Source organism: Bufo gargarizans, chromosome 11 (assembly GCF_014858855.1).
Source record: "Bufo gargarizans isolate SCDJY-AF-19 chromosome 11, ASM1485885v1, whole genome shotgun sequence".
Taxonomy (NCBI): domain Eukaryota; kingdom Metazoa; phylum Chordata; class Amphibia; order Anura; family Bufonidae; genus Bufo; species Bufo gargarizans.
The window spans coordinates 52,244,342-52,260,226 of NC_058090.1; the positions used below are offsets into that span (position 1 = coordinate 52,244,342).

General features: G+C 44.8%; 1 protein-coding gene across 2 annotated transcripts in view; it reads left to right on the forward strand.

Annotated features, from left to right (window-relative positions):
• The window catches only part of BAZ1A (bromodomain adjacent to zinc finger domain 1A), a 109,147-nt gene that overhangs the window by 86,129 nt on the left and 7,133 nt on the right, over positions 1-15,885 (forward strand). Inside the window, exons 24-27 of one of the 2 annotated variants that reach the window (XM_044271504.1) lie at positions 6,972-7,162; positions 9,203-9,702; positions 11,956-12,119; positions 12,236-12,323. In XM_044271504.1, coding sequence (XP_044127439.1) covers positions 6,972-7,162; positions 9,203-9,702; positions 11,956-12,119; positions 12,236-12,323 — 943 coding nt within the window. The remainder of the gene's footprint in view (positions 1-6,971; positions 7,163-9,202; positions 9,703-11,955; positions 12,120-12,235; positions 12,324-15,885) is intronic. The other variant, XM_044271503.1, reaches the window with a different exon arrangement.

The following is a 15,885-nucleotide window of genomic DNA, read 5'->3' on the forward strand; positions in this document are numbered from 1 at the left end:
TCCCAAAATAAGCAAATAGAGCAATATATTAAAGTCATTTCTTCAACCTTCCGACGTCCGCTGCCCTGATGTTTTTGACAGATTGTCTAGATTAATGAAACCTCTTTGTGTGGGGTGTATGATTTTGGGCAGGGTATTTTGTAATCTGATTGATAATATTTTCGCCAGGAATTTGTAATGCCGATTTAGAAGGGATATGGGTCTATAAGACTGTGGCAGTGTCACTTTATTTTATTTATTTTTTGGTTTGGGGAGTAATATTGTCCTAGAGTCTAGGAACAAGTCCACCCCCGCATGGTCTTTTTATATATGGCATTATATAACTGGGTTAGTATAGGGATGATCTCGGGGTTAAGCATTTTGTAGTATTCATTAGAGTCAGTCAGAACCAGGGGTTTTGGTATTGGGACGAGGAGATCACATTTCGTACCTCAGCCTCTGTAATAGTCGCATCTAGGACTGATTGTTGTTCCTCCGTAAAGGTAGAGAGATCCAGATATTCGAGGAAGGTGGCTATTTTGTCCAAGTCTGCCGGAGTAGTCCTGTATAAATCCTCATAATACCAGTAAAATATATATGATCTTTCTGTTAGGAATATGGATTATTTCATGTCAGCCATGTTCTCACACCAGCCATCTGCTGTTAGATAGCCGAGAGAGGAAATCAAACTCCACAGGGGGGCCCTGCTTCAAAGCCCAGACAAATGGCAGAGAACTTCTAGCAGGCCGCCTTTGTTTACATCTTACACCCCTATTCCTGATCCTGCAGGAAAACTTCCCTGCAAGAGGTCTAAGTCACTCCTCGGAAAAAGCAGTTATCGGACATATTGGCCCTAGTGATTCATAAGGAATTATGAATCGCCCGTCCATCACAGACATAAACCAGATACATATTTGTGGACACGATCAACAGGCCCGTGGTCTTTGTTTCGTGGTGGGATGCCAGGGAGGGGAGATATGTATAACTGTACCATGCTTGGACTCTACTGGTAGCCGAAACCCAAGTGGATCCATTGGTCCCAGAACCTTCTGGTCTGGAGCTATGAGCCTAATGGGTTTTGTGGGCCCTTGGCTGCCAACACCAGAAGAGGAGGAGTTTACCCCTCCCAGAGGCAGGGAGATGAGGGGTCGGCTACAGTTCAAAATTCCCATGCAAGCCAGCAGGCGTGTCTTTTCTCTGAAGGAGGGTCACATCGTGCCATGTGTTTAGAGGGACCTGCAAACTGCTGACATCACTGCCTCCCATGTGACTACGGCTAAGAACTCGTCACAACCCAAAGGACTCATCCATCTGGTAAACTGACTTTTGTTTTGCTTAACCCTGGTGTACCACGCCATCTGTATTGATCACTCAGACCACTGTATATATTTTCTGTGTATATTGTGTTATGTCTAGTGAGCCCTTAAGGCAATTAAATATATAATTTAATCTTGTGCTATCTTGTATCTCGATCACAAATCCCCATGTCCATGTTTCGGCCTAGTTATATGCTACCACGGGTTGGTTTCTCACCCTATATAATCCCGTTAGCGGACCAGGCTTAGATCAAACGAGAAGATGGTGGCAGTCTTCCCGGGCTGAGGAAGCGCTGTTTCACTGGGACAGGGAAAAGGCTCTCTCAGCTTGTCAGGGTTGTGAGCGAGTCTCTAACCCTCTGCCTCTCTGTGCCCTTGTGGGCAGGAGGCAACTGTGTAAACTGTACCAAGCGGACCTTGCATACTCCCAGGGACGGCGTAACGTCACGTCTTGGTAACCAGTGACTATACCGTATCTCGTGAGCTCGATGTAGTTGACGTCAGGCGTGAAGTGTGGTATTCGTCACGCTTTCCTATCTCAGTAGTAATATCCATAGAGACTGGATCATGTAAGGAGTGAATGTAGGCGAGTTTTTAGTGCGGTTTTGGGTTAGACTCTCCAGGAGACGTCCCGGTTTATTTGCCTCCCTATAGTATTTGTTCAGATCCAGTCGGGTCAGCCAAATTGCCTGACTCTGGACAAATAATTCTAGTATCTGTTTAGTTTCTTCATATACTTGTTTGGTGTGGGAGAAAGGGGAATGAATATATGACTGTTGGGATGTAAGCAGATTTTTGTGTAGGGAAGAGAATTTTTCGGCCGTCTATTTGCGTTTCAATCGAATGTAATTGATGATGTGTCCTCTAAGGACTGCCTTGGATGTTGCCCCTAGGAGTGGAAGGTTACCTAGGTGTTCAATGTTATCATCTACGAAATTAGTCCAGTGTATTTAACCCCTTAGTGACCACCCATACGTGTTTTTACGGCGGTCACTAAAAGGCCTTAGGTTGGGCCGCCGCGTTTTTACGGCGGCCCGGTCTAAGCGCTGCACGGCTCCCCCGTGCAGCGGGGAGCACGGGCCCGGCTCTCGTATGAGAGCCGGGACCCTGCTCTAACAGCCCGGACCGACAGGAGTGCCGATCCGGGCTGTTTAACCCTTTACATGCCGGGCGCAATGGCGCCCGCTGCATGTAAAGTGGTGACAGAGGGAGCGGACTCCCTCTGTCTCCCATCAGCACCCCGAAAATAAGATCGCGGGGTGCTGATGTGTTCGGAAGCTTACCTCACTTCCGTTCAGGGCCCCGAGCCTGTCTTCAGTTATTTCCAGCAGGCTGTGCCTCTCTGGCGCCACCTGCTGGTAAAGGTTTGAATAGCATTGCTATTGAAATGCTATTGAAATGTAATGCCTTATAGAGATAATGCATTACATTTTAAAAGCAATCAAAATACTTTATATTATAGTCCCCTTGTGGGACTTTTAAGTAGTAAAAAAATAAATAAATACACATTTATTAAATAAAAAAAATTCCATAAAATAAAAAAATGCTTTTTTTTTTCATTGAAAATACGCTTTTCAATGAAAAAAATTGCAAAAAGAAAAAATCCCCCATATGTTTGGTATTGCCGCGTCCGTAACGACCCGGACTACATAAATATTACATAAATTATCCCCTATGGTGAACGCCGAAAAAAATAAAAAAGACAGAATTTCTAATTTATTCTTAGTTTACACCGAAAAAAACATAACAAGCGATCAAAAAGCGCCATTTACTCCAAAATGATACCAATGAAAAATACAAGTTGTCCCTCAAAAATCAAGCCCTCACACAACTCCATAGAAAAAGAAAAAAAAAAGTTATGGGTCTTGTGAAGTGGCAATGCAAAATCATTTTTTTGGTTAATAAAAGGGGTTTTATTGGAAAAAAAAGTAGTAAAACATAAAAAAATTATAAGTATTTAGTATCACTGTAATCGTACTGACCCAGAGAATAAAGATATTATGTTATTTGTACCGAAAAATTAACGCCGTAAAATTTATAATGTAAAAACGCAGTGGCAGTATTGCTATTTTCCCCCATCTCCCTCCCAGAAAGAGTTAATAAAAGTTAATCAGAAAGTTATGTGTACCCCAAAATGGTTCCATTAAAAACTACAACTTGTCCCGTAAAAAACAAGCCCTCATAAAGCTATATAGACGAAAAAATAAAAAAGTTATAGCTCTTGGAACGAGACCATGAAAAAAGGAAGAAAAATGCTTGGTCATAAAGGCCCAAACAGGCTTGGTCACTAAGGGGTTAAAGGTAGTCCTGGAATTTATCCGACTTGTATAGGCATGTGGGAAATTTCCTAATTTGTGATTCTAGGGCTTGTTTAGCCATGGTGATAGGCGCATGATCTGAAATTGCAATTGCCATAATTGAGGTGTCATAAATGGTGTGGAAAAGGGAAGTTGATGTTAATAAATAGTCAAGTCTTGAAAAGCTAGCATGTGCTGTCGAGTAAAAAGTATATTCTCGGGAGGTGGTGTGATGAATTCTCCACGGGTCACATAGAGAGACAGCTTCCATTAAATTGGTGAGGTCTCTGGAGGACGGTCTAAGTGATGTTTGTGAAGCAGAATTGCCTAGAGTGGGGTAGATGGTGGTATTAAAATCGTCTCCAATAATTAGATTAAGATCTGCTCTAGGTAGAAGGGCCTGGAGTTTGGCAAAAAAAAAAATCTGTATTCGTCTGATTAGGGGCCTATATGTAAAAGTGTATGACTTCCCAGCTATTTGTATTCGGAGCAGTATGTATCTGCCACCTTTTGTCTTCCAGTTCCTCCTCCTATTGACACCCCTAAGCCCCTTCTGAATAGTATGGCTACCCCCCTGGCTTTGTACATATAGTCCGATGAGTGATATCCATCAAGCCAAGTCGTCCGTAGGTCCCTATTGGACTCTTGCTTCCAATGTGTTTCTTGTAAGAATATTACATCTGGTTTCATGCGTTTTAAATGGGTGAGGACCCTTTTTTTTTTCATTTGACTGGGTTATTGAGGCTATGTTCCAAGATATTAGTTTAAGTGTAGAAGGTGTGTGATAGTCCACTGTGTCATGGGATGTGTGTGATGTCATTTGATCTCGAGACTATGGTGTAGAGATGCAAGGATTGCATCATAACTAACCATTCCCCGTCGTCCCAGCAGCGACAGAAAACAGAGTGACGAGACTGAGGTGGAGCGCTCAGGGGCCCGCGCACTGCAGGCAAGTTCCTGGAGGAGGAAAATAAGAGGCGATGAGTGGGCAATAATAGAAACAAAACATACAAGAAAAAATGTAAACAATTGCACATTAGTGTGAACAAAGGCGGGTCTCATTGTAAACGAAACAGAGTTCGGCAGACTATTACTGCGGGGGTAGTGAGACCCATATGTTACCCATGATGGTGAGATCGTGGGCATAGAAAGATACATGGAACCCTCCAATTATGATGGTACAGGCTTCAGTTCTCTGGATCGAGGCGAAAGTGGCGTCGGGCATCATGCGGATCTTCAAAAATTAGTTGCCTGCCGTTCTCCAGCACTCGTAATATTGCCGGATAAAGCAACTGGAATCGAACCGCCCTGTCGTAGAGATCTTGACATATTGGGGTAAATGCTCTCCGTTTCTGGGAGACCGATGCGGAAAAGTCCTGAAAGAGCAAGATGGTATGTCTTAATATTTTCATGGTGCGTTGGCATCAGTACGCGCATAGGATCTGTTCTTTAATCGTCCAGTTACTTTGTGATGACCTGATGGGGTCTTGGGTTGTACATTCCAGCTGGTTTAGGTGGTCCAATTCTGAGTACCCGTTACATATGGAGTTTGTCAACATCTCCAGGCCCAACGCCGCGGGCATGTCCACAGCAAGATATGCGAGTCGGTCTTCCCCAGTAACACTCTTCGGGATGCCTATAAATCTAAGGTTGTTGCGATCCCGGACCTCCAGTTTAGCGGCTAAAGCAGACTCTGCTTCTCTACGTTGTTGTACGGTGCGTTCCAAGTTGGAGATGGTTAACTCCTGAGCTGCATGTTTGTTCTCTAGGTCTGAGATTTTTTGAGATTTCGTGGTAATTAATTGTAAGGCAGAGTTAATAGAGGAATGGAGTACCTCCAGTCTTTTGTCAAAAAGAGGTGGGAGAACCTTGGAGACTTTGTTCGCCACAGTAGAAGCGTGATTAGTCTTCCACCGGGGAGTGCAGAGTGTCGTATCTAGGGGAGAGGTTAGGCGACGATGTCACCATCTGTAATAAGTTGAGATGAGAAAGGCATATCTGAGGCTGATTGAGAGGGGCCTTGAGTATTCCTGGGTGTTTTTTTTTTTTTTGGGCTATTTGCCCGCAGATTTTGACATTTTAATTGAGGTATAAGTGGCGGTTATAGCAGATTTGCATCTGAGAGGTTGGTACGTGTTTTAGAAGTTCTTGGCCACAAATTTGTCCATAATCGCTGTCAGGTTTAAGCCTGTGTAACTGATTTTTGAATTGCGTTAGTATTTGGGAGGGTAATCCCTGTAAGATATTTATACTATTGGGAAGAAAAAGCTAAATTTGGCCATAGTAGTTGTAGAAGCATCAGTGCTGGTATTAGATGATGTTATTCCGTAATACACCACAAGGTGTCACTATTGGCTCAAAAGTGACTGTGTGGCGATAAGTGAGGGAACTTCAGCATGAAAGTGGAAGCGCCATCTTGAAAGTACTCAAGTCCCTTGTACTTGCAGGTATGGCGCCTTCTTCACTCCAAGAGGGGGGGTTCTGTGTGGGATCGCTGGTCTCCCTGGCAGATTCAGTAAGTCCCAGCCGCTGGTGTTGTACAGTGGGGGTGGGAGGATGAAAGCCTTGTTGTGAGGGTGTTCTTCAGGGCCCTGATAATGAACTTGTGGCCCTCGTGTGTCCTCCCCTCCTCAGGAAACCACCTGCTTGATGTTTTAATGTGGGCATCGGCTCCGCTGATGGCCGGGATTAAAGGTGCCTGGCATCAGGGAGAGAGTGCATGCCGCAGCTGCGCGGACCGGTGGCACGGACTCTGGGGCGATGTTGACTGTCGCCCTCTAAGCCACGCTATCACAGGGGATTTTTCCCCTCTTTGGTGCTGTGTCCGTCGCCCTGTTGGACACAGATGGCGGTGGATTTTGTAGCTGGGCAGTAAAGCACTGTTAAAAAGTGGCCATTCTTGATGCCCCGCCCCGGAAGTAATTTCTTCTGATCTATAAAATGAACATGTGGTGGGACAAGTCCCTTTACGTTTTTGACTGTGTAGGTCTCGACCTCCTTTTAGAAAGAGTGCTACATAAAACAGCAAGAAAAAAGGGGCCACGTTTTTTTTAGTTAGTAAACTCTTGCAAACTTTAGTACTATTCGTGGGTTAGTATTTGCTGACCTGGTTCAGGGGGGATTTTATGGAATCTCCTCATATACGGTGCTTTAATGATTTGAATTGCTTTTGCTTCAAGTTAGAAGTTATTTCTGTCACTTTTTTTGTTCTGAGTCTTTGCTTTGCAGGTGTCAGTGTCCACAGGTTTGAGGCACCCGTTCTGATTCTGCCAAAATGCCCATATAAATTAAGAGAGATTTTCTGTCATTTGGTATTGTTTTTACTTTGAAAACCAGTGCTCTTGTTCTGGGGCTGATGAAGATTTTATTTTCTGTTCAGTTTATTCCTGAAGATGACTGGTTCTGTCCAGAGTGTAAACCAAGACAACGGACCCGCAGGCCCAACCGCAAGAGGCCTTCAATTGACAGTGATGAGGAAGAAGAGGAGGATGAGCTAGAAGATGATGATGATGTGCAAGTGCAATCAGAAAACGAAGACGATGAGGAGACTGCCATGTCAGAAGAAGAGAGGTCAGCTAGCCAGATGAGTTGTGTATATGATGCATTCTCTTTCATGCAATGGGCCATCTTTAATAGTAAAAGCATCTTAACAATAAAACTGGCCTTGTATTTAGCAGCAGATAACAGCTCCATTTTAACATGAACTTCTCTGATGAAGGCTGTGCTGTAATTGTTTACAATGAGAATTAAAGAGGACCTGTCGCCTCTCCTGACATGCCTGTTTTCATAGCTACTTGCATTCCCCATGTAATAATTCCAGAGCATCTATTATGGCTCTAGGTTGTGCCATTCCTCTATTTTTTCTGCTAGAAGTTATAATGAATTACTAGCAGTCTGCAGTAAGGGTACAGAGGGGAGGTAACCAGTTTTGGGGGGGGGGGGGGGGGGGGGCAAGTGTACCTGCACAGTCTGAAAATGGCAGCACTGATTGGACAGACTGATACTGTGCAGGTACACCCCCCCCCCCCCCCCCCCCTTTCCCCCAACTGGTTCGGGTCCATTTAGACGTCTGCAAAATGGGTCTGCATCTGTTCTGCAATTTTGTGGAATAGGTGCAGACCCATTCATTGTAAATGGGGCTGGAATGTGCTGTCCGCATTTGCGGATCTGCACTTCCGTTCTGCAAAAAATAGAACATGTCCTATTCTTGTCCGCAATTGCCGACAAGAAAAGGCATTTTCTATGAGAGTGCCGGCGATGTGCGGTTCGCGAAACGCACATTGCCTGTGTCCGTGTTTTGCTGATCCACAAAACACATATGGACGTATGGATAGACCCTTACATCCCCTCTGTACCCTTACTGCAGCCTGCTAGCAATTCATTCATGACTTCTAGTAGAAATAATAAAGGAATGGAACAACATACAGACATAAGAATAGAGGCTCCAGAATTATTACATGGGGAATGCATGAAGCTATTAAAACAGGCATGTCAGGCGTGGTGAAAGGTCCTCTTTAAGGTCCGTTTTACATTAGACTGTTTTAATAAAGGCAGCCCCTTTGTTACCACTTATAGTGGGATATTTACACTGAATTTGCATTTAATACATAAGGCTGTCAATTATGAAAAATCTTTTTGTACATCAGTGCGTTTAAAAAAATTATAATAAAAATGGATCCATCGAATAGGTTTGTCATGTAGGTTATGAAAATGGAAGTCATAACATCACTGATCAATTGGGTGAAGAAAATTGCTGTTTAATTCTAAACTCTGTTTACTGTCACCATTGTTTCAGCGATTAGTTAGGCAGTGTGCTGCATCCCTATCCAGCAGGTTATCAGACATACCTACTGACACCAAAGAATGAAGGGAAGCTCTTAAAGGGGTTGTCTCACTTCAGTAAGTGGCATTTATCATGTAGAGGAAGTTAATACAAGCCACCTACTAATGTATTGTGATTGTCCATATTGCTTCCTTTGCTGGCTGGATTCATTTTTCTATCACATTATACACCGCTCATTTCCATGATTACAGACCACCCTGCAATCCAGCAGTGGTGGTCGTGCTTGCACACTATAGGAAAAAGTGTCAGCTTCTCTGGTGGCCAGAACCATGGGAGCTCACATAGGCTAGTGCTTTTTCCTATACTGTGCAAGCTGGACCACCTCTGATAGATTGCAGGGCGGTCTGTAACCATGGAAACGAGCAGTATATAATGTGATATTAAAATGAATCCAGCCAGCAAAGGATGCAATATGGACAATCACAATACATTAGTAAGTGCTTTGCATTTACTTTTTCTACAGGATAAATGCCACTTACTGAAGTGAGACAATCCCTTTAACAGTAGCCATGCTATTCCACAATGTTGGAAAACACACATGCTGTTTTTGATGCTGTTTGATGTGCAATTTTTAATGCAGTGTTTTTTTTTTGTTTTGTTTTTTGCCAAAACCAAAAAAGGGTCTGGATGAAAGTAGAAGTATTTTCATGTATATATTGTATTTCTTTACTGTAAATCCACTCCTGACGTTGGGTGTGTGGCTCCAGTCATTTATGTAGCATTTTCTTGCATTCATTTTAGTTAATTGTACATTTCTTCTCTTGTAGTGTAACTGTGAAAGGAAAAGCCAAATTACAATTGCCTTTAAAGACCAAAGGAAAACCTGGCAGAAAACCTGGACCCAAAAAGGGATCCGGAAAGAAAGAGTCTGGGAAGACACCTAAAAGTCAACAAGTCACACCCAAAAACAATTTGCAGACTCCAAAAGGAAGAGGCAGAGGCAAAAAGGCCAACTCTGCCCCACAATTGGGGCAAAAAAATGCTGGTTCACATTCATCCATTCGCATTTTACAAGCAAATGCGGAAATACATGAAGCTTGTTTTGTGGAGCTGGTTTCAGTTGATGGACAAGGCAGAGGTCGGGGCAGGGGTCGAGGCAGAGGTAAAAAAATGAAATCTGTTGATAGCACTCCTGTAGGAAGCCCATTTGCCTTCCGTCCATTCACCCTTGATAATGCCGAGCAGACACCCAAAGGAAGAAGGTCACAGAATTCAATACCTACCCATGTGGAAGCCAAAGGAAGGGGCAAGAGACTTGTAACAGCTGGTAAGTTCCTTCTAAATTTACTTTCTCAACTATGAATTTACTAGATAATCCCGATAGGTTTCGTCATGAAGACTATATTCACATATAGGTATTTTGTGGCATTTATCAGCATGTCCATGATTTTGTGATATTATATTATTATTTTTTTTATTTTTTCCTGAGAAAACACCAGCTCCAGAAATTAGCTAAAAAATGTAAGGGGAATTATGAAATGCACAAGCAGGTTTTGGCTAATTGGTGATATTTCTATCACTGTCAAAATGCAGCATGTTAAATCAGTGTTTGAAAGTTGTTGTTTTTTTTTCTGTCTCATGACACATTTTGATGTAAATTGAGGAAATTAAAAACGTAGGCTACAAGCAGTGGAAAGATGGGTCAGCTCTGCAGTAGAGAACACCCATCCCGTCCATTAAGTATCTGCAGCACCTTTAGGGTACATCCACATGTGACTGAAATGTTGTAGATTTTTAGCAGCAGAAAATCTGCAGCTTTTCATTATATTGTGAAGGGGGAATTCTGCAATGAAAACCTGTAGCATACTGACCTGCTGCAGAATTTTCCACAGCACATGGATGACAATTGCTAAAGGTCTGTTCACTTTGCAGGTGCTGTATAGCGCTGCACATTTGCCGCATGAAAATCCAGAACTGCTAATCTGCAGTGTTTCCAGTCATGTGGATGTATCCTAAGAATGTACTTGTGTATAGAGTTTTTGATGACTGTTTCTTGCTGTGATTTGAGAAATGGAGACAAAACTGCTGCAGTTTGTGTCAATATACCCTGGGGAGGTTGGCAAAGAAAGATGACCCCCTTTGTCCTTTCACTGGCTCCTATGGGATTCCAGGTTGCTGATGAGTTGTTTATTGCATCAAATAGATCAGCAAGACCCTGTTATGCCCTGCTTTGTATTATACGCTGATTCTAAGCTCCATAGTTCAATAAAGTTAAAAGATAAATGATGCAATTTCTCATTTAAAAGTTTTTATTGAGTAAGCGGTAAACAATGAAAAAATATACACATTTATAACATAATTCTGTTGACTGCTAGAATAAAGTTACAGGGGAATTAGACTAGGATTTTCGGCAAGTGACATTTATAGCAGGTAATATATTTTTTTTTTTTCTGCTAAAAAGCCTATGATCAGTATAACAATACTAAATGGGACCAAATGCGCTAATCTGTAAGGCTGGCCATACAGATTCAAGGAGGAGGATTAGTAGAATCTGCCCTTTTTAGGCTACTTTCACACTAGCGTTCGGCTGTCCGCTCGTGGGCTCCGTTTGAAGGGGCTCACGAGCGGACCCGAACGCTTCCGTCCAGCCCTGATGCAGTCTGAATGGATGCGGATCCGCTCAGACTGCATCAGTCTGGCGGCGTTCAGCCTCCGCTCCGCTCGCCTCCGCACGGACAGGCGGACAGCTGAACGCTGCTTGCAGCGTTCGGGTGTCCGCCTGGCCGTGCGGAGGCGTGCAGATCCGTCCAGACTTACAATGTAAGTCAATGGGGACGGATCCGTTTGAAGATGCCACAATATGGCTCAATCTTCAAGCGGATCCGTCCCCCATTGACTTTACATTGAAAGTCTGGACGGATCCGTCCGAGGCTATTTTCACACTTAGCTTTTATATGCCAAAATAATGCAGACGGATCCGTTCTGAACGGAGCCTCCGTCTGCATTATTATGAGCGGATCCGTTCAGAACGGATCCGATCGAACGCTAGTGTGAAAGTAGCCTTATACGGTCTCACTTTACAATTCACAGCTGGTTTTAGCGTCAAAGCCGCGTCTGAAAACCTAAGGGTGCCGGTACACATTCGGGTTTTGATGCTAAACCAGCTGTGGATGATACATGGAAAGGGTGCACAGACGGCAGATGCTTCTCTTTTGAATCCACTTAGTTTTGCAGCAAAGGCAATAATTAGAAAGCTACCTGATTGCAGGTAAGTGTCCGAACCATGGTTGCCACAGCTGTTTTCCTGTAAGACACAAGGAAAATAAAGGAGTTCTATAGTGTGTGAAAAATACTTCACAGGCCAGATGGGAGAGGGGCTGCAGTTGAGATCCCGCTTACTCCATTTCCCTGGCTTTAGCGATGAGTTATGTAACCCGGCACATGCTTCACACATAGGATTCTATATTCCCTTCTACCAAATGCAGAGAAGTTTGTATTTGAGTTTAATTGATCGTCTTAACTGTTTTTGTGATTATTTATTTAGCTAAAATACTAAAACTCTGCCTGTAATGACATGTAGATCTGCTTCTTCGTCCAGAACTTTCTTCAGGGGATCCAGGAAACAGAAGGAGTTCTGGGAGACACCAGGGAGTACACGAGTTATCTGCTTGTGAGCAGCTGGTGGTGGAGCTGGTGAGGCATAATGACAGCTGGCCTTTCATGAGACTGGTGTCCAAGCTCCAGGTATTGTAATGCCGTCAGTCCGTGAGCTGCATGCATAGTGTTAGTAGAATGTTATATAACACAGTTCAGGTGTCTTACTTTACACTCAGTGCATGTGCTTTATCCATTCTTTACAGGTTCCAGATTACTTTGACATTATCAAGAGACCCATTGCCTTAAATATAATCCGTGAAAAAGTGAACAAATGTGAATACAATTCTGCATGTAAGTTATTACAACCATACACTAGTTCAATCATTTTCCTTGGGCTAATAGATCTACAATGTGTAGGTTTTCTTTTGTTTTTCTTGCTTAAAGAGTAACTAAACTTTTCTAAAAATGTATTTTTAAATGTTCTAAATGGCTTAAAAATATACTTATTTTTCCTACTCAAATAGGCACCCAAAGTCTCGGGCGCTATCACGCCTTAAAATTGTTATTCTTGTACAGCTGACGTACTGGAGTATGAGTTTCAGTGGGGGCCGCTGCACAGGCTGGGGTCATACATCACTGCTCCTCCCTGTGCTCCCCTCAAGCTGGGCAAGTTCGGGCACAGCACATCAGTACCCTATAACAGGTGTGCTTTGCCAGAATTTAGTTGAGCGGAGCATGCTTAGCTCAAAGCTGGCCTGAATTTAGCCAAGCTTGAGGGGAGCACAGGCACGAGCCACAATGTGTGCTCCGGCCTGTGCAGTGTTTGCAGCGGTCCCCAAGTTAAATTCTTCTCCAGCACAACACTGACATGTAAGAGCTATATTTAAATAATGATTTTTAAGGCGCACAGGCGGGGGCACACATCACTGCTCCTGCCTATGCCCCCCTCAAGTGTGACTACCCTGGAGTCTGACCCCGCCGATCTCATTGATGATCTATCCTGAGGATAGGCCATCAATCTGGGAGAACCCTTAGATAAAAAAAGTTAATTAAACATTTTTCTGTATTTCTGTGGTAAAAAGGTCAGTTCAAGATGTTAGCTGAAGTGCTAGGAGAAAGATGAAATGCAGGGCACACAAGAATGTTTTGCTTGGTTCATTCATTAGGTTTCTTTTTCTTTGTCTTTCTTGCTTCATTAGTTGTCATTTATCAAAACTAGCAGTTCTATGCTGGTCTTGATATTTCTTGCACCACGACAAGTGCAGCTCATAATAAAATAAGTGTATCCGCCAGCAGTCTGTGTGTTTAGAATGAAATCTATGGCAATTTATAGCTGGAGTACATTTCAGCCATCTTTTATGCCAGAAAAGCAGACGAAATGACCATAAATCTGTGGGAGCTGATGGCCCTGTTCATGCCAAGCCCCCTTTTTTGGAAAGTGGCATAAACACAATTTCTCGCTGGTATCATTGGGGGACACAGGACCGTGGGTATAGCTTGCTGCTGCCACTAGGAGGCGACACTAGGCTGAAAAGTGATAACTCCTCCCCTGCAGGCTATACCCCCTCCAGCCTGGAGAGAGCATATCAGTTTTTAGCTTAGTGTCGTAGGAGGCAGACCTCCCTGCTTAGCAGGGTGGCTCTTTTACGATTTTTGTTTTTATTTTATTTTATTTTTAGGTTAAGGGGCACAGATTCGCATGCGTCTCTGTCTCCCTGGGAGGCTGGCCGGTGTTGCCTTTCCACCGCCCTGCCTCCCCCAAGAAGACAAAGTGGACCAGGGCAGCCTAGCTCCCCTGCTTCCCGCCAGCAAGAGGGCCACCTCCTCCCCAGCCCTTCTCTACATGGACCCCTGATGCCTGGTGCCAGCGGTCGTGGGGTGGCCCTGCTGGTACAAGACTATGGGTGAAGAACACAGATGAAGTCTGGTGAGTTTTACTGTCCCTCCCTGTCCCCCTCACATGGCCCCTTCTTGAGGGGGTGAGGAATCCTCCACCCATCGCCCAGCTCACCTCAGTAGAAAGGGTTAATCCCTTTCCACGGCCGCGGCATGTTACTTTCACCTTCCCGACTACAAACAGGCGCCTTCTGCACCCTATTCCGGTGACCCCGCTCTCCGACCGACCGGGTGGGCTTCCCGGTCGGCCAAGCGACGCACCTTCTCGGCGGCTCCCTTTTCAGGAGTCCACTAAGCCGTCCCGGGAGAGCAGGCAGAACGGATTCCCTACTCGGCCGGACGCCGCAAAATTTATGCCCCGGCTTTATTTGGGCCTACCGTTTTATTTCTTTCTGATTTCTTCGGCCACGCATATTTACTCCTCCGATGGGCTTACGTGGTCAGCGGACTCAGGTGACCGCATTCCGGACATCGATCCAGGTTCGCTATGTACTGACTAGCGGTGAGTCCCGGTCGGCCGGCGTGATAATTTAGTCCCCGGCTTTGCGGCCTTCTAGGCCGGAACTTCCTCCCTCATTTCAGGCCCCTGCTTTCTATAGATTCTGTCTGCAGGCACAATGTGCCTTTATATTGCAGTATACAGCCCTTCTCCATATCGGGCTAGGTCCTCATAAAAAATTAGTAAAAAGAAAAAAAAAAAAAAAAAAAAAAAATTTTTTTTTTAAAATTGTGCGCATGCAGATCCTGCTCTCCTCAGCCCACAAGTTCCAATGGAGTACGTATGAGGGATCCCAATCCGCCACCTGAGGCCGTTTGGTTGATTATGCTCCAACTGCGCATATCCAGTGGAGTACATCTGAGAGATTCCCATTCCGCCCTCCGGGCCGTTTGGTTGATAATGCTCCAACTGCATAGATCCAGTGGGGTACATCTGGAGGATCCCAATCCGCCCTCTGAGGCCGTTTGGTTGATTATGCTCCAACTGCATAGATCCAGTGGGGTACATCTGGAGGATCCCAATCCGCTCTCTGGGGCCGTTTGGTTGATAATGCTCCAACTTCGTAAATCCAGTGGGTACATCCGAAGGGTCCCCAATCCGCCCTCCGGGCCGTTTGGTTGATGATGCTCCAACTGCATAAATCCAGTGGGGTACATCTGGAGGATCCCGATCCGCCCTCTGAGACCGGTTGGTTAATGGTGCTACTACTGCGCAAATATCCGACTGCGCAAATCCAGTTGTGGACAACTGAAACTTCCCATCCACCCTCCGGGGGCGTCTGTTTGAGTTTCTACCCTGCGCAACTCAGCGGGGGACCTCTGGAAGTTCCCAATCCACCCTCCTGGGTCGTTTGGTTACTACAGCACCGTCTGTGCAATCGGTAAGCAGACCTTTAGTTCCATTCCACCTCCGGGTAGTTTGGTTCTTATTTCAACACCGCCGCAACCTGCAACAGCCATGGCTAGAGGCTGAGAGGTGGAACTGCGCACGAGCGGGCCGAGGCAGGACAGTTATTCGGTCCCTAGATTACGTCCGTGTTAACCGGTTCTGGTGTATGCATTAACCCCTTCCTTAGGCACTATTTACACTTCTACTAGATACAGTGCTTAATTTGGGTTTTACCTCCTTCCTGAGGTGGACTGACCTCACTAGCATTGGCCTCAATGCCGGCAAGGTGTCCCTCTTTCTGTGAGTGGCGGAATTGAAGTTCCACTGGGCTCAGTATTGTCAGCATACATTAACCGTCTGTTAGGTGGCATGATGGCATTCTCACTGCTGTCGCAGTGTTTACGTACGCATTACACCCTTCTGGGGGGGGGATGATGACACCTCCCACAGAGTACAGAACTCGTTAATATGCAAGTTCCTGCTAGGTGCGTTACCCCCTTCGATGGGTGATGTATTGCACGACCTCGGGGTACAGTACTTACTGGATATGTTACTCCCGATCGTAGGTAAAGCGTTTGCACTGCCACTGGGTGCAGTGTTTGCCGTCGGTTTTTCCCCCTCCATTGAGTG